At 42.9% G+C, this 23,840-nt stretch overlaps 1 protein-coding gene across 51 annotated transcripts in view; it reads left to right on the forward strand.

Annotated features, from left to right (window-relative positions):
- Plekha5 (pleckstrin homology domain containing, family A member 5) overlaps positions 1 to 23,840 on the forward strand; it is a 173,472-nt gene that overhangs the window by 94,099 nt on the left and 55,533 nt on the right. For 35 of the 51 annotated variants that reach the window (XR_003956147.1, XR_003956148.1, XR_001785082.1 and 32 more), the window contains 7 exons: positions 7,128 to 7,211; positions 8,102 to 8,222; positions 8,720 to 8,824; positions 10,824 to 10,896; positions 16,725 to 16,825; positions 18,911 to 19,026; positions 19,269 to 19,286. Coding sequence is in view for 45 of the 51 variants with exons in the window: in XM_006506863.2 (XP_006506926.1) it covers positions 7,128 to 7,211; positions 8,102 to 8,222; positions 8,720 to 8,824; positions 10,824 to 10,896; positions 16,725 to 16,825; positions 18,911 to 19,026; positions 19,269 to 19,286 (618 nt within the window). In the remaining 6 variants the exon portion in view is untranslated. Of the gene's footprint in view, positions 1 to 7,127; positions 7,212 to 8,101; positions 8,223 to 8,719; positions 8,825 to 10,823; positions 10,897 to 16,724; positions 17,624 to 18,870; positions 19,027 to 19,268; positions 19,287 to 23,840 lie in introns of those variants that run through there. The other 16 variants (XM_006506860.2, XM_006506898.2, XM_006506875.2 and 13 more) reach the window with 8 other exon arrangements.

Here is a 23,840-nt window from a genome sequence, read left to right on the forward strand (position 1 = left end):
TGCTAATTAGCGTTCTTTAGGGAGTGGTAGAGTTGTCTGAATTCATGAAATTACAGGTTATATACTTTTAATGCTACATTATTGCTTTTAAATGACAAATGGAATATTCTTGCATGTTTCTAGTTGAGCTTTATAAAGTCCCACCTACCCTGGGACTTTTGTGACAATACTTTTGTACAGGTTTTGTTGCCTTTTTTTGAATTATCTTTTAAAGAGCTGTAATATACCCTGTAATCATTTTTATTTTGCTATGTGACTTTGCATATACTCTTTCCACTCTAGAGCACTCTACAATAAATTTTAAGCGTAGGCCATATTATTAGTGTTCCTTGTTCATTAAATTATAATTGTCTATGTCATTTTATTTCAAAGTAAAGATGGTGACAGTAGCCAGAAATCTTTTAAAGCAAGGAAGTACCCAGTTGTATTTGCTTTTAGTAACTAATTCTTCTAGCACTCTACTTCAGTCACTATTTGGTAAGGACTATCTTACACTCGTTAATATGCCTCGATGTCACCAAAGACTTTCCTTATAGAATGACAGAGGTTGTGTGTTTTGTTGTTTTTCTTTGGTGTACATTTTATAGTTGTATAGTATGAAGAATGGATAGGAGACAATGAGGTAGATTAAGGTACTATCTAAAATGTCTAGGGAATCAGATAAATATGTGGCATATAACAGGTATACAAATGTATTTGATAAATTACAAATAATATTTAAGAAGTAGATAAACTCCTCTGAATGTCCAGTGGATGTAGTTCCATTGTCAGACTGTTCTGTGTAAGTACAGACCTTGACCATCTCCCTTTCTGCCCCTAAGGGAACCTCAGAGGCTACTCAGCCTCTCTCAGTACAGCTGTAGCTGAAATCTTACAGGCTGTCTGTTCTCATAGCGTGATCTCTAGCCACTACAAAAATAACATGGCTTAGTACTTTTATACTTGGCCTAAAATTAGTTTGAATTTTTACGACCATCTTAAATTAATATTTCTGTCTTAACCATACAATGCTAGCTATTCTTTTTATTAAGATAAACATCCTAAGTCAGATTCACCCAAGTTGCCTGCAGGCAAAAAGACATGTTAAAATCATTTTAGTCTCTTGTGCCCTTAATTTACCAAGTGGTCTGAGGTGTAGCCCTGTCGTGACACCTGGGAGGATGTGACAGGAACATTTTGTCTTTAACTAGCTTGGTGCTAATTGATTTATTCTTGAGTTACTTCAGAATTATTTAGAATCTATCCTAAGAGTTTATTTTTATAGGTATATGTAAAGTACATGCTATTTTTATTTTTAAAAGGGTTTTCACAGGGCAGTTTATACAGTCTCTGGCGTGTGCGCCCTTCGACTCTGCAGTGTTGTAGCTCTGGTCGGAAAGGAGTGTTCAGCCTCCTCTTGGCTGGCTGCAGTACGCTTGAGATTTCCCACCCAGCGTTAGGCCCCCGTCGTGCTTAGGCAGAGCCAGATTTTCAGCTCCTGTCGCTGTGATGCATGCCTTGGGGTTGGTGGTGGCATTTGTACTCGGTGGTACCTGTGATAAGGGAATGTGACATGGTGTTTCTAAATCTGCTGCGGTGTTCATTTTTATTGGAGCAGCTGACTAAGGGGGAAGATCACGGAGCTTCAGGGCATGGAAGATAGAAAGGCATTGGGTGTAAATGGAATTGGAATTCGAGGTTTCATGATGACTTTGTGTGGAAGTGGTGTTGCTGAGGCAGAGAGCAGAGGAGCCCCAGTCAGGCCGCATGTGCCCTGGCCAGCACTCCCTGTCACTGCAGTTCTTAAGAGAATGACTTCTGAGCAAATTGTGCTGTGTGCTCTGGGTGCCATTGCACCAGATGGTGAGGGCAGAGCCAAAAATGTCACTGGCTGGTAAGTCAGGGAAGGAGACTGTGGAAGGAGCATAGCAGCCTGCTGGAAGGCAGCCTGGCCTGGGGAGGGCCTCTTCTCCCTGTTCTGGTGATGCAGTGTAACTGATCAGCCCACCTCAGAGTGCAGGCCCCGGTCCCTAGTGCAGCAAAGCAGCTGGGTTCCATGGCCCCTTCTGTCGCTGTGAGAGTCGGCACTAGTGATGTCTGTGCATCTTGCCGTGTGAGGAGCAAAATAAAGTCTTCACATGCAATGTCTCCCAGACATTGTTTTCTCAGTGTGGAGAGAAGGGTGCGAAGGGGTTAAGTCGTGCCTCCGGAGACTGCATGGCAGGTCACTGGTCCCCGAGGTTAAGCAGCACGTCTGGAAGTGCTTAGGACTGAGTTGCAAGTGGCACTTAGAACTGAATGTGGGGACAGGAAATGTATACTTCTCATGTTCTTAAACAATTACATCTTTGAATTGCTAACCCTGTGGTGGTTTTCCACATAACCAAGGCCTAAGAATTGGCTTTCTCTCAAGAGAATCTGGGTACTTCGGGTTTTCTTCTTTTTTGTTCCTAAAATATTGAGTTTAATTGTAGGCCCAGTTTCCTATGCTAGCGTATTTTTAGTTTGTAAATAAGTTGTTAAAACAGTCATTATGGCAGTCAGATTTCAAAATAATATTTTCCTTCTGTTTATTAAAATGAAAATAAATAGCTTACTATATAAAGCATTAGTGAATTTTCCATTTAGTAATAATAGAAACATTATTTTAAGTCAGTATAAAAGTCATCAATTTAATAACTAACAGGCATGTTTTTTAAAAGCTAATTAGATTTGATTGTCAATGATGGTAGTTACCGAATGACTTCTATGGACAAAACTCTCCCCAGCATCACATCAAGCCTTGTGCTGTCTTGTGTTGCAGCCGTGAGCTGTAAACTGAAATGGAAAAACACACGAGCTCTGGTACTCTTTTGGTTGAGTACATGTGTGCACAAGATGAGTTGCAAGCACACCTTTGAGCTGCTGGCTGCGGGTATCTTACCTTCCCGCGAAGCACAGCAGCTTCCGTGGTTCACAAGCCCCCTGCCTTCTGCTCTCAGGAATGTGGTAACTTGTGGATCAGGCCCTTGTAAAAGTCCAAGGCACATGGCTTTGTCACTCGGGCCAAACCTCACTGTGCAATCTGTTTCCTTACTCTGAATAAGATCCCTCTCTTTGCCTTGAGAGGACTCAGGTCATGTGGGCTCACATCGCAACTTAATAACAGAAATAAAATCTTTTGGACAGTTTTCTAAAAACATACTTTTCTCTTTTTTTACTTTTTCCATAGTGAGTATATTTCCAACTTTGTTGCCAGTTACATAAACCCCTGCCTAATAAGCTCACTTTGCTTAGGGGTCGTCTATCACTCCCGAAGACTACATTAGCTGTGATGGCAACATAAATGGAAAAATGAATTTGCTCTATATTAGTCACTGAAGTTAACCACATGCTCTAGTGTATATGCTGAATGTCCCTCAGGGGCCCACGTGTTAAAGACTTGGTCCCCAGAATGAGAGACAGGGCGGGCCTCTCAAACGGTGATTGTCATTGAGAACATGCTCACACAAAAGGACCCCATGGGACCCTGGCAGCCAGGGGAGTAGAGCTTGGGCAGCACTGTTCTCCCCACTATGTCCTGCCCAGAAGGCTCTGAGTATTAGAACCAATTGGTTAACTGAATCTTGAGAATTATGAGCAAGAATATTTTTCTCGCAAAACTAAAAAAAAAAAAAAAAGAATATTTTTCTCTTATTAATTCACAATCTCAGGAAGTTTGTTACAGCCACAGGAAACAGATGAGTACATCATGAATTTTTTTTCTAAATACGGAAAAAATCAAATGTTTCTACAGTGCTAAGAATAGCCAAAATTGTAGTTATTGGCCAAAATATTACAACATTTTTGAGACTATGCAGAAAATCTCAACAAATCTTATGCTCAGATTAAATCGTCTTCATGGACTTCCCAAAACTTTCCAAAGGGAGAAACTAGTGACGCTGCCGCCGCAGCCGACGCCTCCTCCTCCTCCTCCTCCTCCTCCTCCTCCTCTTCTTCTTCCTCCTCCTCTTCCTTCTGTATAAAACATGTAGTGTTTATAATCTGAGATAGCATGGGGTTTTCTTTACAATATATGAAGAAAGCAGGCTGTCAGCCTTCCCCTTCTGGATGCTGCAGTGCAGTCTCATTCATTTCTTTGTTTGTTTGTTTGTTTGTTTGTTTGTTTGTTTTCCTCCCTGTGGTTATGGGGACAGTCTTGAGGCTTGACTGTGTAGTCTATGTAGGCTTACGATACTACTGTTATTTTTGCCATTGTGAGGTAGGACCTCGGTCTGTTTGATTGACAGGACTGTGGAGAAGAACAGCTGTGGAGCATTAGCCAACCTGAAAAGTCAATGCCAAGGAAAAGTGCACTCTGAACTTACAGTCTGTGTGCATGATGCCGGGACACTGTGGCTAACTGGGCCTGAAAGGGTACCCAAGTAAACAGGACAAGATAAACAATAGAGATGGAGTCGTGGGGGTTGGACCTCAGACTTCATGAAGGCTAGATAAGCACTCTGCCTATCACTCAGACAACCGTCCCATAAAATTTTCTTTTAATATGAGAAATAGCCATTCCCCATACTTGATTCAGCAAATCATTATATATCTGCTATTCTTGGTTGATTTTTATACTCTAAAGCTCTGCACAGTGTGGGCCTCACTGGATAGCAGGATTTATAACTGTTTTCCGTGAAGCGTGAGGTTATCCCTTCAGTTCTTTTGGATTGTATCATTTTAGAAACCAGAATGTGAGGCCTGAGAAATAGCTCAGTGGGCTAAGGCCCTGCTACCAAGCCTAGGAACCTGAGCTCAGAGCCAGGAACCGAATGGTGGAAGGGGAGAGTCAGTTCCCACAGTTGCCCTCTAACCTCCACGTGCACAGACACGCACAACAAATGTTCTCAAACCGAAACCAATGTCCTTCTGTCATCCCATGCTTTATTAGAGTTCATATTTGAAGTGATGGGTTTTGTATGTTGTTTCTCGTGTAGGTATGGCATTCTCGTGGGTGTGTGTGTCTAGAGGACACAGGAGAGTGAAGACATGATGCTTCCCACTCGGGGACCTCTCTGGGCTGTGTGTGGTCAGGCAGGCTCCCTTCCTCAGCACCGGGACCTTTTAGGAGATACTTTGATGTGGACCACTCTCCTCACATTATAAAATGCTGAACATACTGCAGGCTCCACCAAGTACATTCTAATGACAGCTTCTGGTGATAGCATTCAGATGTCTTCTGGTAGACACACACACAAACACACACACACCAAGAGCCTCTGGACTTGTTCTGCAATAGAGGCATTCTAGAAGGAAATGTGGACACATGGACATGTAGGAAGTTTAGAAATGTGTGGCTTTCCTCCCTTGCTGCTGGAATTCCCCTGACTATAGGTGTGTTTTGTTTCAAGACCTGAATTTTATCCTCTTTTGTAAGAATTCTCTTTGAAACACAAATTTACATTTAAACAACATACAAAAATGTAATTTTTACACTTTCTGTTTTCATGCATGAAGACCAACAGGTCTCTTGACAAATTGTGTTTTCTTTCATGCTTTTGACTGGTGACTAAGGATCAAGCCCAGAGCCTCAGCCATGCTAAGCTTGTGTTTCACCGAGGAGCTTCAGCAGCAGCCCAGAGTGTGAATGTGCTCAGGCTGAGGAAAGGGCTGGCAGCTAAGAGCATTGGTTGTCCGTGCATGAGGACCTGAGTTCCAAAGAACACATGCAAGTGCTGGACATGGCTGAGGAGGCAGAGAAAGACAGATTCGAAGAGTTTGCTGACCAGCTAGCCCAGTCTCTGGTTCAGAGAGACTGTCTCAGAATAATAAAGTAGAGCACAGTAGAGCAAGAAGTCACTAGAAGCCCAGCATGCACGCACACATGGCATGCACAGCGTCACACTAACTTGCAGAACACAGACCGGGGAGGGAGGAAATCAGGCAGTGACAAGCCCAGAGTGGGCAGGGAAGACGGATTAGAAGAAAATAAAACTGTAGTTAGTATTAGTAGCACAGGAATAACGATGAAGTCTCATGGAACCGGTGGTACAGTTGTACACATGAGTAAATAAATGCAGAGGATGCTGATAGGATTCTTGCCTTGAAAGGGAACTACAGTTTGAGGAAGTGGGCATCTTGGGAAGGGCTCCAGCATAGGAATTATTGGCAAGTATGGGTGTGTTTCATAAATAGCTAATGAACTAAAAGCAACTGGTATGTAGTATTGGAGATGTATGAAGATGTCTGGTTTGCCAGTTTTGATGTCTGTCTGCTAGATGCAGTTTTCTACATTAATAGGGTTTTCCACAGATCAAAAAAATGTGTAAGCAAAAATAGATTTGTGCATGCTCAGTTCATTTTCTAATGTATTAACATCTGTAGAAGACATTGCCAAACACACATTGTAGCAAAACTGAGGATATTTTAATTCAGGACAGACCAAACCTGATGAACTATGAGACAGAATGGCAAATTCGTGTCCGCATGAGGTTTGCAGGTAAGCAGGAGGCTCATTTTAGCAGAATGAGGAAAGGGGCTGGGAAGCATTGTCTTCTCTGCCCACCTTTGATCAGGATCAGTTACCCTCCTTTGTGCCAAGGACAATGCTCAGGACCCACTTAGCACAGGGCCTGCTGCCTCTCCCACAAGGACAAGTGTGTATAAGTTAGAGAGCTCTGTCTATCAGCACAGAAGGGAGTTAGGCTGGGGCTGGCGAGTGTGATCAGAATGTAATATATACAGGTATGAACTGCTAAAGGATAATTTAATTTAAATATTCTACTTATTTACCTTTATGGGAATTCACTTTGCTGGTTTCTCTGTGCTGTTTAGCATATCTCCTATATATGACTTAGCGTTTGCTCTCTGAAATGTGCCAGAGTTGGGCCCAAGTTAAAGGAGACTGGCAGATGTGACTTGTGTCTCACCCGTGAAATATTAGATATAGCAATAACAGGTCCAGCAGACTGGGCTTTGTTAAGAAATACTGAGGAGACAGAGCTGAAGTTTCAGACCTAGTGAAGGGCTGAGCTTCATGGTATGTATCGGTGAACTGCACTCACACATGTTTGTTCAGTGACTCTGATGTCAGAATTTTAAAGTAGGTACTTTGCTACTAGACTATTAGAAAAGCATTTATGGTTGTAGACGTAGCTACACATAATTTATTTCTTTTATTCTTTCAGCCACAATGAAAGGAAAGTGACCTGCAAGCATCCGGTTACAGGACAGCCATCCCAAGACAACTGTATCTTTGTTGTGAATGATCAGTAAGTAGAGTGCTTCATGCGCTGCACTCAGTGCAGGTTTACAGAGGATTGCTGTAACCCATGTCTAACAGTGCAGTTCAACACTTGTACCTGGACTGTCTAATACAGTGCAGTTCAACACTTGTACCTGGACGCGCGGTCACAGACAACAGTGTCAGCTCTGTACCACTGCAGAGAAACATGCTCAGATTCTTTCCTAAGGAGTGTCATTTTAGAACCCGTTTCATGAGAACTAAAATCTGGCTCTCAGCTCTAGAGCTCAGGATGATGTCAGGCTAAAGAAACAGCAGACTGTCTGTCCATCTGAACCGAGCTGCTCCCCAGCCTTCAGGTTGGGCTGTGATGCTGACTGTCTGCTGTGCACGTTTGCTTGCTTGTTTGTAGCTATCATCCTCTGTTTCCTACTGTACCATCGGAAAACTATCCATAGCTTTTAGTTATTTCTAACTATACAATGATTAACTCTGTGTGTGTGTGTGTGTGTGTGTGTGTGTGTGTGAGAGAGAGAGAGAGAGAGAGAGAGAGAGAGAGAGAGAGAGAGAGAGAGAGATTGAACACATGCACATGCTGGTGAAACAAGACTGAGCTCCGGGCCTTGTGATTGGCATTGCATTATTCAGTCTTTTGTAATTGATTTTTCTTTTTTAATTTGTTAAAATTGCAATATCTACATTAATGCCTATTTAAATATGATGCTCACTCATGTTAGGCTAGAATTAGTAGAAGTAAAAGTGTTAGATTTATTTAAAGTGGCAACAGCATTAAAGTATTATTACCTTATGGTACATAGAGTCAAACTATTTAAAAGAAGGTCACCTTTATGCCTGAGGAGGCCTTGGTCTGAAGCAGTTCACATGCACAGCTGGCTGCAGCATTGGTATTTTTTTCAGGACTGTTGCAACCATGACGTCCGAAGACAAGAAGGAACGACCCATAAGTATGATAAATGAAGCTTCCAATTACAACATGGCTTCAGATTATGCAGTGCATCCCATGAGCCCTGTGGGCAGGGTGAGTTATTCTGCTGCTGCTGCTTAGTTACAAGTAGTCGTTTATATCTATTGCTAATACTCATTATAGATTGGAAATTGGAATTAAAGAATAATAATTACATTTTTAATATTGCATAGTACTAATTATATTGACAGTGATTAACATAAATAATAGCTTCAAATATAAATTAATAAAAATGTAATGACCTACATTTCTTTTAGATTTTGATGTGAGATATTCAGTAATTTTGTAAACTTTATAGATATTTGTATGAGGGAATGGGTATTCTGTTGAATCAGCTAAACTTTTAGATGGAAAATTAATATAGTAGTCTTGAAATCACATTTCCTTGTGAAGAATTCTTATACTTGAAATAAGCCAGCAAAACTGAAGTTGTAAATTTTCCTGCAAGTAACAGAGAAATCGGGAGAAAGATGAAAACTGTAAAAATGGAGACAGTGTTAAAGCCCCAGCCCTTAATAGTTCATGTTCTGTCTGTCTTCTTTCATGTTTAGACCTCGCGGGCCTCCAAAAAGGTTCATAATTTTGGGAAAAGGTCCAATTCAATTAAAAGGAACCCTAATGCACCTGTGGTCCGGCGTGGCTGGCTGTATAAGCAGGTAGGTCCTCTGAGCAGATGCCTGGATGAGACGGCTCGAAGTCCTCCGTCTGAGAAGTTGATGACCGAGCATGTTTAGGGACTAGGGGTTTAGAAAGCAGAAACTGAGAGGACACCCAGCATCCAGTCTGTTGTTGTCTGCCTTTTTCCTGTCCTCCCAGGAAGTCACACCACTTACCCAGCCTGCTCATTGGTACATCTCACAGATGCTAATACGTCTCAGTAGAGTCCCCAAGATATGTGGTTACCCCATGTTCACTGAATTTAAGAGCACTTAAACCAAGTTCAGTAGCCCATGCTGGAGGCAGAGGCAAAGACCCACAAAGTTCAGGACCGCCCTGGGTTCAACTCCAGCTCCAAACCCAGGGAGAGACTGCTTAACTACAGCAGTGGCTTAGTGACCTTGCAGATTCCTTGTTTTGTGGTTAGTAATCTTTTTTTTTTTTTTTTTTTTGGTGGACCTAATAATATTCATTCGTTAAAATATATAGTTATTCAGGTGTGGTAACACTGGACCTTTAATCCCAGCACTCAGGAGGCAAAGGTGGGTGGATCTCTGTGAATTCGGAGCCAGCCTGGTCTACAGAGGGAGTTCTAGAACAGCCAGGACTACTCAGAGAGAAACCCTGTCTCAAGAAAAGGAAGGAAGGGAGGGAGGGAGGGAGGGAGGAAAGGAAAGAAAGACAAAACACCAAACCAACCAAACAACAACAAAAACTCAGAGTAAATTTGCTGTGAAGTCTTCTGGGGATGCTGTTCCCCATCGGAAGTCATGGATCACAGGAGAGCTGTCCTCAAGTTCATACTCAAGTCTGTCTGCAGGCCTAGTTTGTAAAGAAGACTCCGTGTTCATCTTACCTACTATTATGACTCAAAGATATTTGGGTAGTTTGTTGTGGATGAACCCAGTTGAGGCCACTGGAGCTCTCACCAACAGCTGCAGATCTTGTCTCTAGCTTTCACATGTGGGGTGTTATGGCAATAGTGTTACATGTGTAAGCATTTAGTGATGGATGGATATGTGACCTTAGAAATATTTGTAGCTTTCCTGTCTGTTCCAAAGAAAGAATATAATTAAGACCGAAAGTGTCATAGAATGTTTATGCACACACGTCCCTTTGGTTTGTGGCTTCTCTCTTGGAATTGCTGTTCATTTTAAAGAGAAACATTTTCTGTTTAGGACTTTTTTTTTTTCTGCCTATATTTCATCTCTATGATTTTAAGGTCACTGTTAAATTAAATAGAAAGATATTAAGAAGTATTAATGTAGACATTTAAACAAGTCTGGCATTTTGAGGGCATCCAGTTTTCTCTAGCATTCTTGCTTATTGAATGTGGGGAAAGTAATTTTATTCTGAGGGTGATCTTGTCTGCAGCTGATAGTTTCATGAAGTTGATGTCTTAGTGTTAGAGGGAGGCTGAGTGCACCCTAAGTGCAGGTGGAAGAAGGACTTTGTTCACTATTTTCCTGTGAAGGTTTCTCACTCACATGTTTTGTATCATCTTAGGTTAGAAACCATCTCAGTGCACATCTGTGCTGTTATTGGTGGCTAACGCACTGAGTCTGGTTAGCAGACTGAGTTTGCACCACTGCATGCTTCCATCCTACTCTTCTCACAAGCTCACGTGCTCAGAAGACAGAATGGAAGCTGCTTCATCCTCTCCCTTTGTCATAGGACTCTTTCATGGAACAGTCTACTTGGGCCACCTTAATTAACATGAGCCCCTAGAGTTTTTGTTTTAAACCTTGTTTAGTCAGCATATAACAGTTTTACTTATTTATGCAGAATCCTGTGACATTTTCATATGTATAAGCACTATAATGGAGTCAGGAACTGCATGTCTACATCTTCAGAAGCTCCTCGTGACTCTGTGGTAGGAACAGTCAGCCTTTTGATGCTCTGGTCCCCTGGCTGTGCAAGGAAGAAGCTCGGCTCAGCCTTCAGTGGGGCTGTGTTACGTGCATGTCATAAGTGTCTTCACTGTGTTACCCCATGCAGGACAGCACCGGCATGAAGCTGTGGAAGAAGCGCTGGTTTGTGCTCTCTGACCTTTGCCTTTTCTATTACCGAGGTGAGTCCATGACTGCCTGCCTGCCTGCCTGCCACACTTTACAACTGCTAAGCTTGGGCTGTGTCCTCAGAGGAAAGACATGAGTAGTGCTTTTACTGTTTACAGTGAACAAATAATATCAGAAAAACCTCTCTTTGCTGACCCAAGGCTCAGGGTTCCTAGAGTATGGCAGAAGACAAGAGAAGGCTCCAGGCTGACTAGAGACAAAGTCTTACAGTGTGGCCCTGGCCTGGAACTCACAGTGTAGATCAGGCTGGTCTTGAATTCACAGAGATCTGCCTACTTTTACCTTTCAAGTACTGGTATTAAAGGTGTGGACTAGCACGCCTAGATGAAGACTAGCCTGATTCTGTATTCTGATGTGCTTTGTGCGAAGAGCTTAGGAGTCATCACTCAGTTACGCTGTCTCTGAGCTCAGTGCCTAACAGAGTCCTTGGCTGGCCGCACCTCTGTAGAGATTGCACATCTCTCTGCACCTGAGCTTGCCTGGTGCTAGAATCTGCCTCAGCCTTCTAGTGTCCAGGATTATAGACACGGTCATCACTGCCAGCTAAGGGTTTATGTGTTTGTTTTGTCACATCTAGCTATGAGTTTATGGATTACCCATAGATATGGCTTTATATAAGTGAGTATAATGTCAGGAGCTGTTATGGTGGATTGGAAAATGAAAAACATGAATTGTGAATATAAATGTATGTGTGTGTGTGTGATATACAATCATATATTAGAGTTATTCATTTCTGTTTATTTGAGACGGTCTGGCTTAGTCCAGGCTGGCCTTGAATTTGTACTTCTTTCCTCCCCTGAGTACTGAAAATCAATGATCATTATATCCTGAAAACATGGAAAAGATTATGTGAAAGATACGTACCAGGCTCTTAACTATCAACACTGAAGAAATGTGGGGATTAGTGAGTAAATAAACCCCTTCATTCTCCTAGATAGCCATGAAAGAGTCTTTGTGGTTTTTCTTATTATTAGAAAGTTATTAGGGGGGCTGGCGAGATGGCTCAGCAGGTAAGAGCACTGGCTGCTCTTCCAGTGGTCCTGAGTTCAATTCCCAGCAGCCACATGGTGGCTCACAGCCATCTGTAATGGGATCCGATGCCCTCTTCTGGTGTGTCTGAAGACAGCTACAGTGTACTTGTATACATTAAATAAATAAATAAATAAATCTTAAAACAAAACAAAACTGCTAATCATGTTGGTTCACACTTTTAAAAAAAAAAAAAAAAGAAAGTTATTAGGATGAGCTCTTATTGAGTTGCCTAGGCTAGCTTCAGATTCTTGGTGCGTGGTAGGCTAATGCTACCATGTTGAACTAATTAATAAAAGCCTTGACATGGAAGTCCAACACATTCTCAGTGTCACACTTGAACTGTGGGGCCTGTGGAAGAAAGCAGGCTGCACTGATACACTTCTCTCTCAAGGACAATCTCTCCTTTAAAACCTGATTGGAAATTATCGCTTATTATTAATTATGTTATTGGAGTTGTTGGGGCTGGAGAGAAGACTCAGTGGTTAAGAGCACTGACTGATCTTCTAGAGGTCCTGAGTTCAACTCCCAGCAACCACATGGTGGCTTGAACAACATTGGGGGAAGGATTACACTACCAACTTGTTATTAAGAATTTATGGCTTTTCTTTGCACATAAGAATTACACAATATGAGCTGGGTATATAGATTGGAGCATGACAATAATCTCCCACCATCACTCTGCTGGGACCTGGGCCCTTATATGCTTGTCAGTATTTGCAGCCCCAACATTTGATATGTATGTATTTTTTTTGTTGTTGTTGTAGTTTTAAAAGATGCACATACTTTTATGTATATGAAGGTTTACCTACACGTATACCAGATGTGGGCCTGGTGCCCAAGGAAGGCAGAAGAGGGCATCAGATCCCCTGAAACTGAAGTTACAGACAGTTGTCAGCTACCACGTGTGGGTGCTGGGAACCAAACCTGGCTCCTCTCCAAACATAGCAAGTGCTCTTAACTACTGAGCCATCTCTCTCTGGCCCTGTTATGTCTTCTTGGTTCTGTGGAGTTGGCTTTCTATTTCTCTTTTGATTTTTATCTGAAATCCTACTTTATTGGGTATCAGAAGAGCTATACTATCTTATTTTCGACTTCATTTCTTGATAGATTGACTTCCATCCTTTGACTGTCCATCTAGAGACAACAGACAGTGTGAATCTTATTCAGTCAGTTGTTTGTGCTTTTGTTTCTCCAGTATTGTACTAGGAGATTGGTAGTTGACTCTTGGATTGTGTGGTTTCCTTCCTAGCTTTTAATTGTTCATTTATTCCTCTCAGGAAATGTATTCTTGGATGTGAGGGCAATCTGGCTGTGACATCTGTCACCCCATTGTTCTCCAAGGTTGATTGGGCTGATCTGGCTGGCTAGGCAAGTGTCCCCTTCCTCCCTCATTGCTCCATGTGCGTCCCTCCCGAAGCTGCATGCTCAGTCGAAAAGGACGAATATCCCTGAATAAAGAAATGTATGCTTTCCTTTGTTCTTGGCTTAAGACTTCCTTCTTCATCTGTATATAGTATTCCTTCAACTGGTCATGAATGATATATCTTAACTTAGGCTTGTTTTGATCTATCCTTCCTCCATCAATTTTTAACTTTCTTCCTTTACATGTATTTCTTTCATGGGTATGAATGTTTACTTGCTCATGTATGTCTCACGTGTGTGCCTGTTGACCACAGAGTCACATGAGGTCATCAGATCCCCGTGGGACCGTAGTTAGACGGATCGAGTTCGGCATCATTTTGAAAGATACCTTTGTAGTACACAGTTGTCTAACTTGGATGGCTTGAGTATGTGTTTTGTGCTTTCTGGCACTTAGGACTGCTGTTAGAAGCTGTTGCTGCTCTCGTGCTTGCATGGGTAGGGGGTTGGTGTAACTGCCTCCCTTTATTTTGTGCTTTTCCGTCTTAGCTATGAATTACACACGGACAAAGTTTCCTCTGGCGATATCCACCTGGAACTCAAATTCTGCTTTTGTTTGAAATCCCTTTCTTTCTCTAGATTTCAAGACTTTTCTGCTATAATTAGTTTCTCTCTGCTTTGTTGGGTTTTTGTTGTTGTTGTTGTTGTTTTTGTTTTTGGTTGTTATTGTTATCTTTTGTTTTTTGGGTTTTTGTTGTTGGTTTTTGGTTTTAAGGCGTTTATTATAGAAAGACAGAAAGGGAGAAGTGTAGAGAGTTGAAGGTGGCATGGCTACATGGAATGGGGGGAAGAGAGGGGGAGCAAGGGAGCAAGGGAATAAGAGGTAAGAGAGCAAGAGCATCATCTTTTTTTCTTAACTCCTACCTCATGGGATTTTTTTTTTAACCAAAGCATTTTTTTATTTAAATTTACATCAGAAGTTATAGTAATCAAGAGCAGTGCACTGGCATAAAAACGGAGCTTTGGAACAAAAGTGGTAGCCAAGAAATAAAACTGAACAAATATAGTCAGTTAAGTTCTGGCAAGGACACTGAGGACACCATTAAGTACATAAAACAGAAAACTGGGTACTCGTATGCAAAGGGATGAACCTGGACCCTTATACCGCTTATAAAACAGACTGTCTACACATAAGGCCCGAGTCCTAAAGCCACAGTGTAGGTACAAGAGATCATAGGGGCAGCTCTTTAACACCGGCCTTCAAAATGGGAGCCAGCCTTCCCAGTGAAATAGTTTGAAACCACACGTTTGAGGTCAGTGTTGATGCTTGACTGTCGCAGCTGGTGTCCTTCATTCCTGATGATTTCTCTGTATCACTGACTGTATCCCTGAGTCTTAGAATGAGTTTATCCACTTTCTTGTCTCATCATCTTTGACGTCATAGATGAATGTTACTAACTCTGAACTCACCCAGCATTTACCTGTGTCACTGTCTTGGTTTTGGGTGTGCTCTTGTGATCTCTGGCTTTTCTAACTTGCTCCTCTGTCTGAGTTGTGATGTGTAGATGCTGTAGTTTGGTTATTTCTTTTGAGTTTACTTGGGAATCTGCTTATTCTCCAGCCTTCTCTTGAGACTTGAGTCACAGGACCACTCAGAGGAGCTAACACGGTCTGCTGGGCGAGGCTGCTACTTAACGCTCCCAGCTGGAGCTGAGGCAGGTTTCCTCTTTCCTGGGAATTGTCCTAGCTTTTTCTCTTTATTTCTCTACGGTAGTCTATTGTGTCCTAGGTAACTTTTCTTTTCTTTTTTAAATATTTATTTATTACAGATGGCTGTGAGCTACCATGTGGTTGCTGGGAATTGAACTCAGGACCTCTGGAAGAGCAGTCAGTGCTCTTACCCACTAAGCCATCTCTCCAGCCCCTAGATGACTTTTCTTAATGAGAGCAAATGCAGGCAGCTTCTAGCCCTGCATTCTACCCAACAACCCCCTCTCTGTTTGCACATTGTAATTGACAATTGGATTATGCAAAATATGTGGCAAGGTTCTGTGGTCACCTGCCAAAGTGCTAACATGTGTATTAACCTTCCTTTTTTTCAAGACAGGGTTTCTCTGTGTAGCCCTGGCTGTCCTGGAACTCACTCTGTAGACCAGGCTGGCCTGGAACTCAGAAATCCACCTGCCTCTGCCTCCCAAGTGCTGGGATTAAAGGCGTATGCCACCACTGCCCAGCACTGCCCACCACCTTCTAAATGCAGAGTTACTAGAATTGTTTTCACCAGTTCACTGCCCAGGAAACTGTAGTTGAGGAGTACTGCTAAATCAGAATTTACCAAGCCTATAAAATTTCATTTTGTCTCCAGACATTAGCCAGCATGTAATTTTTACTGTGTAATTTTTGTCATTGAGTTTCCTGCTCTTGGGGAATAGTTGTCTGTATTCCTCCTTTTCCAGTACATTTATTGACAATTTTTGAGTATAACCTGAAACAAGAAAATGTTTACTATTCCTAGTTTATTTCTAAAATAAAAATTTCATAATAATTTATAACAAAAAATACCAAATCTTTGTAATGGTTTTGCTTCTGAAAGGTGCATGTTTTATTTATTAATGACCTGCGTGTGTGATGTGGGGGTAGGCATGCCGATGTCGCAGCAGATGTGTTGAGTGCCATGACACAGCAAATGTGTGAGCACTGATCGGATTCGCTTCTCCTCCCACCTCCTGGGTCCTGGAGCTGGAGCTCAGCTCATGCAGCAAGTGCTTACACCACAGAAATGTGTAAGACAGAGCACAGAGCCTGGCCCTGGCAAGCTTGATCCCAGTACACCAGAGGCAGGCAGATCTCCAGGGTGAGTCCAGGACAGCCAAGGCTACAAAAGGATGACTGTTGGGTCATCTTCCTCAGTGTGGTTTATGTGCTTGCTTTGGAGGTCTGTCACTCAAGCCCTCAGTTTCACTATGGGTCTTGTAAGGACAAGCATAGAGCTCCACTGCTCTGAAATTGTACAGTTCTCGGGCCGTAGATGGAGACTTGTTCATGTGAACGTCCTTGGATACCTGCTCCTCCTACCTCTCTAACTCTCCTCATAGAAATTGCCAGTCCGGGCTGGTGAGATGGCTCAGTGGGTAAGAGCACCCGACTGCTCTTCCGAAGGTCAGGAGTTCAAATCCCAGCAACCACATGGTGGCTCACAACCATCTGTAACAAGATCTGACTCCCTCTTCTGGAGTGTCTGAGGACAGCTACAGTGTACTTGCATATAATCAATAAATGAATTAAAAAAAAAAAAAAAGAAATTGCCAGTCCAGGAGGACAGGGAGCAAGCAGTGTGAACAACTAGAGCATGGAGTGTGTTGGGACTTGGGACAGGTGGCAAAAATTCCCGAAGAACAGAGAGTCTGACCGACACTAACTTCTCTTTTAGATGAGAAGGAGGAGGGTATTTTGGGAAGTATCCTGTTGCCTAGTTTTCAGATAGCCATGCTCACTGCTGAGGACCACATCAATCGCAAATATGCTTTTAAGGTAAGGAAACGTGCGTGCAGTGTTTGAAGCTTTAAAGAACAGATACTGACCCATAAACTATTGTACAAAAGAACTCCCAGTAGCCATGTGTGCATCTAAAGTGTTTTGGTGGTGCTAGAGAGATGGTTCAGTGGTCCAGAGCACTAACTGCTCTTCTGGAGAACCTGGGTTTAATTGCCAGTGCCACATAGAGCTCACAACTGTGACTCCAATACCAAAGAATCCAGTGCCCTCTTCTGTCACAGACACACATGCAGGCAAAACACTCATGCACATAAAGTAAAATTCAAAAATAGAGCATAAGGGTTAGCGATGTTACTGTCCTTTTAGGAAGCACGTACTAGCATGGCACAATGAATTCATGGATGGCTGTAGATCTCTGTTCTCAGTTATTATTTCCTCAGATGAAATATTTGGGAAGAGTATTGGAAGCCATAGCTCTTCATTATGACATGTTCGCAGACTCTTTGGGATAGCCTTAAAGAGATTCTCAAGTACACAATGCTCGGATCCCACCTAGTGCGGGCCTTTTGCTAAGAATATGTTGCATTGGGATTCACCGTGAAGCTAAAAGAGAAGTCAGTTAAAGAGAAATGTTTAACAATCTGCAGTGTTAAAATAGCAATAAAAGCGGCCACTGCACTTGGTATAGATTTTCTGTGATATGAGTTTGATTTGTTGTGTCTTTTGCCTGTAACAGTAGTAATCACTGTTTCAACTTTTCTTTTGTGGTATTTCACCTAAATTCCGAGCTGTATGACTGCATTTCTTGATGTTGAGTCTGCTCCTGTCGGCATGGTAAGTAGGAACTTGATGCTTTCTGAACTCACTAATGGGGGCGGCCAAGTGAGTGGCTTTGTTGAGTTGTCTCAGGGCAGGCCCAGGATCTTCTCCCCAGCAGCACAGTCCTTTCACTGATCACAGATATGGGCAGTGTTCATCTATTTTTCCAAGAGTCCAGGGACTACTAATCATTTTAAGAGCAGAGGACTTTAGCTTTGTCTAGGCTGTTTCCACAGTTGTCTCTGACGTCACCGTGGAGGTTTGTCAGCTGTGACAGTACAGAGATGGATGAGTGTGCCTGAGGACTGTGTGTGCATCCTAAAGCCATGACGCCTGACCTTGAGGACGCAGCAGGATCGTGGCATGGGGGGCATGATGCCAGATGGAAAGCTCTAGTTCAGAGCTTGGCCACGCCCTGCTCCACACCCTCCTCACATTCTCTTATGCCCCAGCAGCCTTTGTTCATTTAGCCAAGTCTCTGGGCGTCTAATGGGAAACCACCACAGAATATTTCAATGGAAATGGAGACTGCTCATTCCTGGCGCCAGCCCTCTCTGACCAAGTGCCTATTTTTGTTATCTGCTACATGGAATGCTCTCCCACAGTAGCAGGCTCGCCAGCACCTTTATTTTCTTTTCCTTCTGATGTTCTGATAAAAAGAACAGTGCACTGGCCCTTCCCATCCTCACAAACTACAGGTGTTTGCATGGTAACTTGGAAGCCTAGAAGGAAATGGCATTGGGCTCACTTATCCCTAAGTGTCCACGCGGCATCTATGAAAGGCATGGACAGCATCGGCTTTTAAAGCTGAGGGCCTTGCCATGGGGGTGGGTGGTGGGGATGCTTGCTGTGGCTTTTCAGTTTTGTTGTTGTGTTGCTCTTCTGCATACCCTGCTTTTGTGTTGTGCTGTTTTGCATTTTGAAACCACCGGGTCTCCACTCTGGATCACATTGTACTAGAATTCACCAAGTAGTCCAGGCTGGCCTCAAACTAATGCCCCAGCCTCCCAAGTACTGTGCCTGTGCAGTAAATCAGGGTGGTGAGAGCCGAGTGGGTGGAGACCCGCAGAGGTCTGAGGTGCTCCGAGCATAGGCTTTGTACCTTTGAGGTAGACACACGCAATTGGAGAAGCATTCAGAGGATGCACTCAGAGTGTGTACTCTCTCTAAGTCATGCCTGTGCGTTAGGTAAAGGACAAAGCGCTTCCTTGGAAATCTCGTACAATGATCCGACGAGGGTGGACTTTCCCTCTCTTTTTCAGGGCGCAGCTCATGGAGAGTGACGCTGTTGTTTTCACTCAGGCAGCCCACCCAAACATGCGGACCTATTATTTCTGCACCGATACAGGAAAGGAGATGGAGCTGTGGATGAAGGCCATGTTAGATGCTGCTCTGGTGCAGACAGAACCTGTGAAAAGGTACAGCCTAGGGAAGCGGCAGTGCCTCCCGCCTTGGCTCACTCCTGCCTTCAAATGCCTTTCATCATGCATGTTCTCTCGCCGCCCAGGCCGGCCCTCCTGCCCGCCTGGCCTGGGGTGCTGGGTCAGGTGACGACCCCACCTGCACTCCTGTCCCCTCCTTCTCCCGTCATTTTCACTGTCACTACTCTGGGTGACTCTAGAATCCTCACATTCAAACTGAATGTTCTTTCTTCTTACAGAATTACCTTTAATTTCCGGTGAGTACATCTTTTTATTACCTTAAAGCTACATAGATTTATGTGCTTCATGGAAGAGCTTGGGTTGGTTTTTTTGTTTGTTTGTTTGTTTTTGTTTTTTCGTTTTATTTTGGTTTTGTTTTTAAAGATCCCAAATCATAGAATTTAATTTCATGCAGTTAATTTCATTGTGTTTTTATATTGTATTGGTATTTGGGAAGTAAATAAATAAACAATAAGAAATTCTGGTGAGCTTTATTTTTATTAATATTATCTGGTTAATTCCAATTATTAATAATTCCAGAAAATTTAAATAATTTCTAAATTAGCTACTTCTTGACGAGTTGTGCCTTTCCTTTAATACAGTCGCACTAATGAAAACTGATCCTAGAGTTCTTTATTTTCTTCCCTGCTTGAAGATAACAGGCCATGTTATAATGAGAATTAGTCTACTAGACATTCTGGCACGCCATTTTGTGTGTGTGTGTGTGTGTGTGTGTGTGTGTGTGTGTGTGTGTGTGTGTGTGTGTGTGTGTGTATACATGCTACAGTGTCTATATGGAGGTAAGAGGGCAACTTTCAGGAGTCAGCTCTTTTCCTTCCCCTACATGGTTGCCAGTAATCACACTCAGCATCTTGACCCACTGAGCTATCTCTGGCCCAAGGTACACACTTACAGTCGGAGCATTCCTGCACAGAAGAGTCTCAAGCTCAAAGACAGCCTGGGCTATGTCACAAACCCTGTCTCAAAAGGAAACAGACCTAATCAGAAAAAATACATTTCTCAAACTACAGCAGTAGAGGTTGAATGACTGCACTTTTGAGTCAGGGCAGAGGGTTCTCTATGGAGTTCTTGCTGTTCTGGAACTCAGTGTGCTTACCAAATAGCTTTGAACAGACAGTACACCTGCCTCTGCCTCTGCCTCCGCCTCCCAAGGGCTGAGGAATACACTTCTTAAAAAGTCCTATAATTTGAAGATTTATAATGTAGTTAAATTTGTTTCTAGCCAGTGATAATTAAGTTCACATTTTGTATAACTGCAAACTTGCACATCTAAAGGTTTTCCCCATCTTTTTAGTATGTGTGTGTGTGAGTGTCCCACTTAGAGACCAAGCCCCATGGCATTTTGAGCATACTACTTCAGTGTACATTTATAGTCTTTTTTTAAGATTGATTTATTTATTTTATGTATATGAGTACACTGTAGCTGTACAGATGGTTGTGAGTCTTCATGTGGTTGTTGGGAATTGAATTTTTTAGGACCTCTGCTCACTCTTGTCAACCCGGCTTGCTCAGGTCAGCCCCACTTTCTCCAATCAACCCCCGCTCAGTCCCTGCTTGCTCTGATCCAAAGATTCATTTATTATTATACATAAGTACACTGTAGCTTACTTCAGATGCACCAGAAGAGGTCATCAGATCTTATTACGGGTGGTTGTGAGCCACCATGTGGTTGCTGGGATTTGAACTCAGGACCTTTGGAAGAGCAGTCAGTGCTTTTACCTACTGAGCCACCTCGCCAGCCCATTAATAGTCTTTTGACATGTTGTCTGAAAGACTGAATTGAGCCTTTATAAGATACTTGTACTCGCCCTCCCACCCCCACCCCTTCCCCAAGACAAAGTCTCTCTGTGTAGCCCTGTCTGTCCTGGAACTCACTCTGTAGACCAGGCTGGCCTTGAAACAGAGATGTCCCTGCCTCTGCCTCCTGAGTACGAGGATTAAAGGCGTGGGCCATCAATGCTAGCTCTGCTAGCCGCCAGCCATAGTCCTAGTCCTTGGGGCAGCTGATCCCAGCACTTGGATGGTAGAGCAGTGGGTAGTTAAGTGTTCAAGGCTAGGATGGGTGCATGTTTGAAGTGAATAAAAGTATTTGTCTCAAAAAATGGATGGTCTGAACCAAGTCTTCAGAACCCATGGAGGGGGTCGGGGGAGTGTTGTCCTCTGACTTCCACACGCACACAGTGACTTGTGTGTCCCCACATGCATATCATGAAAATGCACACACTGATAATAAGTAAGACAGAGTTCCACTTGGTGACACACACTTTCAATCCCAGCTCTTGGGAGACAAGGAAGGAAAATCTCCCAAGTTTCAGAATAGCCTGGTCTACAAGGCAAGTTTCAGGACAGCTGGTGCTAGGCAGAGAAAACAAACAAAGTAATAATAAGTAATAATTTGATGAGGGAGTCACTTGGACTCACATGTATCGTGTACACCCACATGCAGTACTAAGTCGAGAGAAAAACAGAGACTGGATTATAACCTGGCTTCTCTTTCATCTATACTTAAAATAATGAAAATCTAAGTAAATTTATCTTTAAGTAAAGCTTCTAGGGAATTTTATTTTCAAGTAATTTCTGTATTATATTTTTCTCATTTTTAACTTATTGCCTTTTTTGTTGTTGTTGTTTGTTCAATTTACAGCTGTAAAAGCTGGAGCCAGCTGTGCAGGGCACCCCTGTAATTTTAGCACCTGAGACTTGGAAGCATGGGAATCATGAGTTCAGGCCAGACCTAGGCTGTTCAATGAAATCTATGACCAAAAAGTAATATAGATTCATTAAAACCACACATAAAAATGTGGGGTTTGAGATAGTTCCACGATTAAGAGCAGTGCCTGCTTTCCAGAAACCTTGGGTTTGATTCCCAGCACCCACAGGGATGCTCACAACCATCTGTGACTCCAGTTTCATGGGATCTGGTGCCCTCTCTGGCCTCCAAAGGCACTGTATACATGCAGGCAAAATGGCCATATACGTTTAAAAAGATACAGTAGTTACACATATCAACTCATAGTACAAGATGACAAGAGTGAGTGACTATTCTGTGTCCCCATAACCATGTAGAGCCAGTTGTGTTGTAGTGTCTCCTCTTAGCCAGCAGTTACTGAGTAGGGCCACCAAACTCAGCCTGGAGTTAGCAGCCCCTGTCAGAGCATAGACTTGCCTCACTTTCTTCTACTCTTAGCTATTGGCATTTTTGTCCTATCCCGCTATGTTTAGGCATTCAATATTGAAAGTATCTTATTTTTAAATTTCATAAATGCAGTGAGATGTTTTGTTTGTTTGATAAAAGTAGTGGGACCCCTTTGCTTTGTGGCCCAGATACTTAGACAGATAGCAGGGCATATCACTTTTGGAGATAAAATAACCATGTTTGGGGAAGACGGGTTTTCCTTCTATGTTAGGTAAGTACTCAACCACCGGCTACATCCATGACCAAGCCATGCAAGGCTGGGGTCCAGAAACGCCACCAGGGTAGGGTACATCCATGACCAAGCCATGCAAGGCTGGGGTCCAGAAACGCCACCAGGGTAGGTAGGAAGTGAAGAAAGGACAGACAGACACTCACAGAAAAGCCGGGCTCCAGTGTGTCCACTCGTGGAGTGGCACCAAGTTTATTATGTGCAGCACAGAGCAGAAGAGTTAGTGTCAGTAAGAGGCCTCAGGCTGGGGACATCTGCGAGCAAGGAGTGGCACCTGCTAGTCTCTGCACCTACTGGTCAGTCATTCGTAAACACTCGTACTCGAACACACTATCAAGAGTCTCACTTGACCAGAGGAAGGCCTTTGTCAGTGATGTGGCCAGCTCATGTCAGACAGTTCACGTTCACTCAAGCCTTCACCCACTCCCCACAGCCTGGGTTTTAAAACTCAGCTCTTCTAAATTCATAAAGGATTTCGCTCAGAAACTGCAATGTTTTAGTGCCCTGGAACATAGATAGTTGTTAGCATTCTTACAATCTAGTTCTAATACACTTTCTCTGAATAATTTCCATTTCTGTGCACATAGTTTCGTCTTGTACAGCCTCATTGTGTTTTCTGACTTTTAAACAGGTTGTGGGTGTTTACCTGCATGTATGTCTGTATGCTGTGTATGCCCCTAGTGCTCATGGATGCCAGAGAAGGCATCTGATCCTCCTAGAACTAGAATTGCACAGTTAGGAGCTTCCATGTGGGTGCTGGGTACTGAACCTGGGTCCTCTGCAAGATCCACAAGTTCCTGAACCACTGAACTCACTCACTCACTCTCTCTCTCTCTCTCTCTCTCTCTCTCTCTCTCTCTCTCTCTCTCTCTCTCTCTCAATCCTCAGTGTTTTTCTCTTTGTGTGTGTATGCTAGGCTTCTAGCCCATGATCATGCTAGGCACATAACCATCTCTGTGACTAAACCAAACCTCCAACCCAATGTTTCTATTGTCACTTGATGTACAGTAATTTCACATATTCCTATATATAAAGTAATTATACATGGGACATTTCACATGCATATACTGTGTAGTGATCTGATTGGGGTAATTAGCAGAGCTGTCATCTCAGACTTTGATCATTTCTTTTTTCTGAGGGTATTAAAAATCTAGACTAGTTATTTGAAAAACCATTATCAACTATAGTTGCCTTACAATGCTGTTATGATGGAAGAAATGTCTTCTATTCAGCTATACTAATTATCTATCCTCTCTCTGCACTCTTCTCCCCCATCCCTCCCCTGCCTCTGCAAACTACTACTCTGTTTTGCTTTTTGGAGGTCAGATTTCTAGATTCTACATGTAAATGAGAGGATATATTTCT

This window comes from Mus musculus, chromosome 6 (assembly GCF_000001635.26).
Source record: "Mus musculus strain C57BL/6J chromosome 6, GRCm38.p6 C57BL/6J".
NCBI classification, from domain to species: Eukaryota; Metazoa; Chordata; class Mammalia; order Rodentia; family Muridae; genus Mus; species Mus musculus.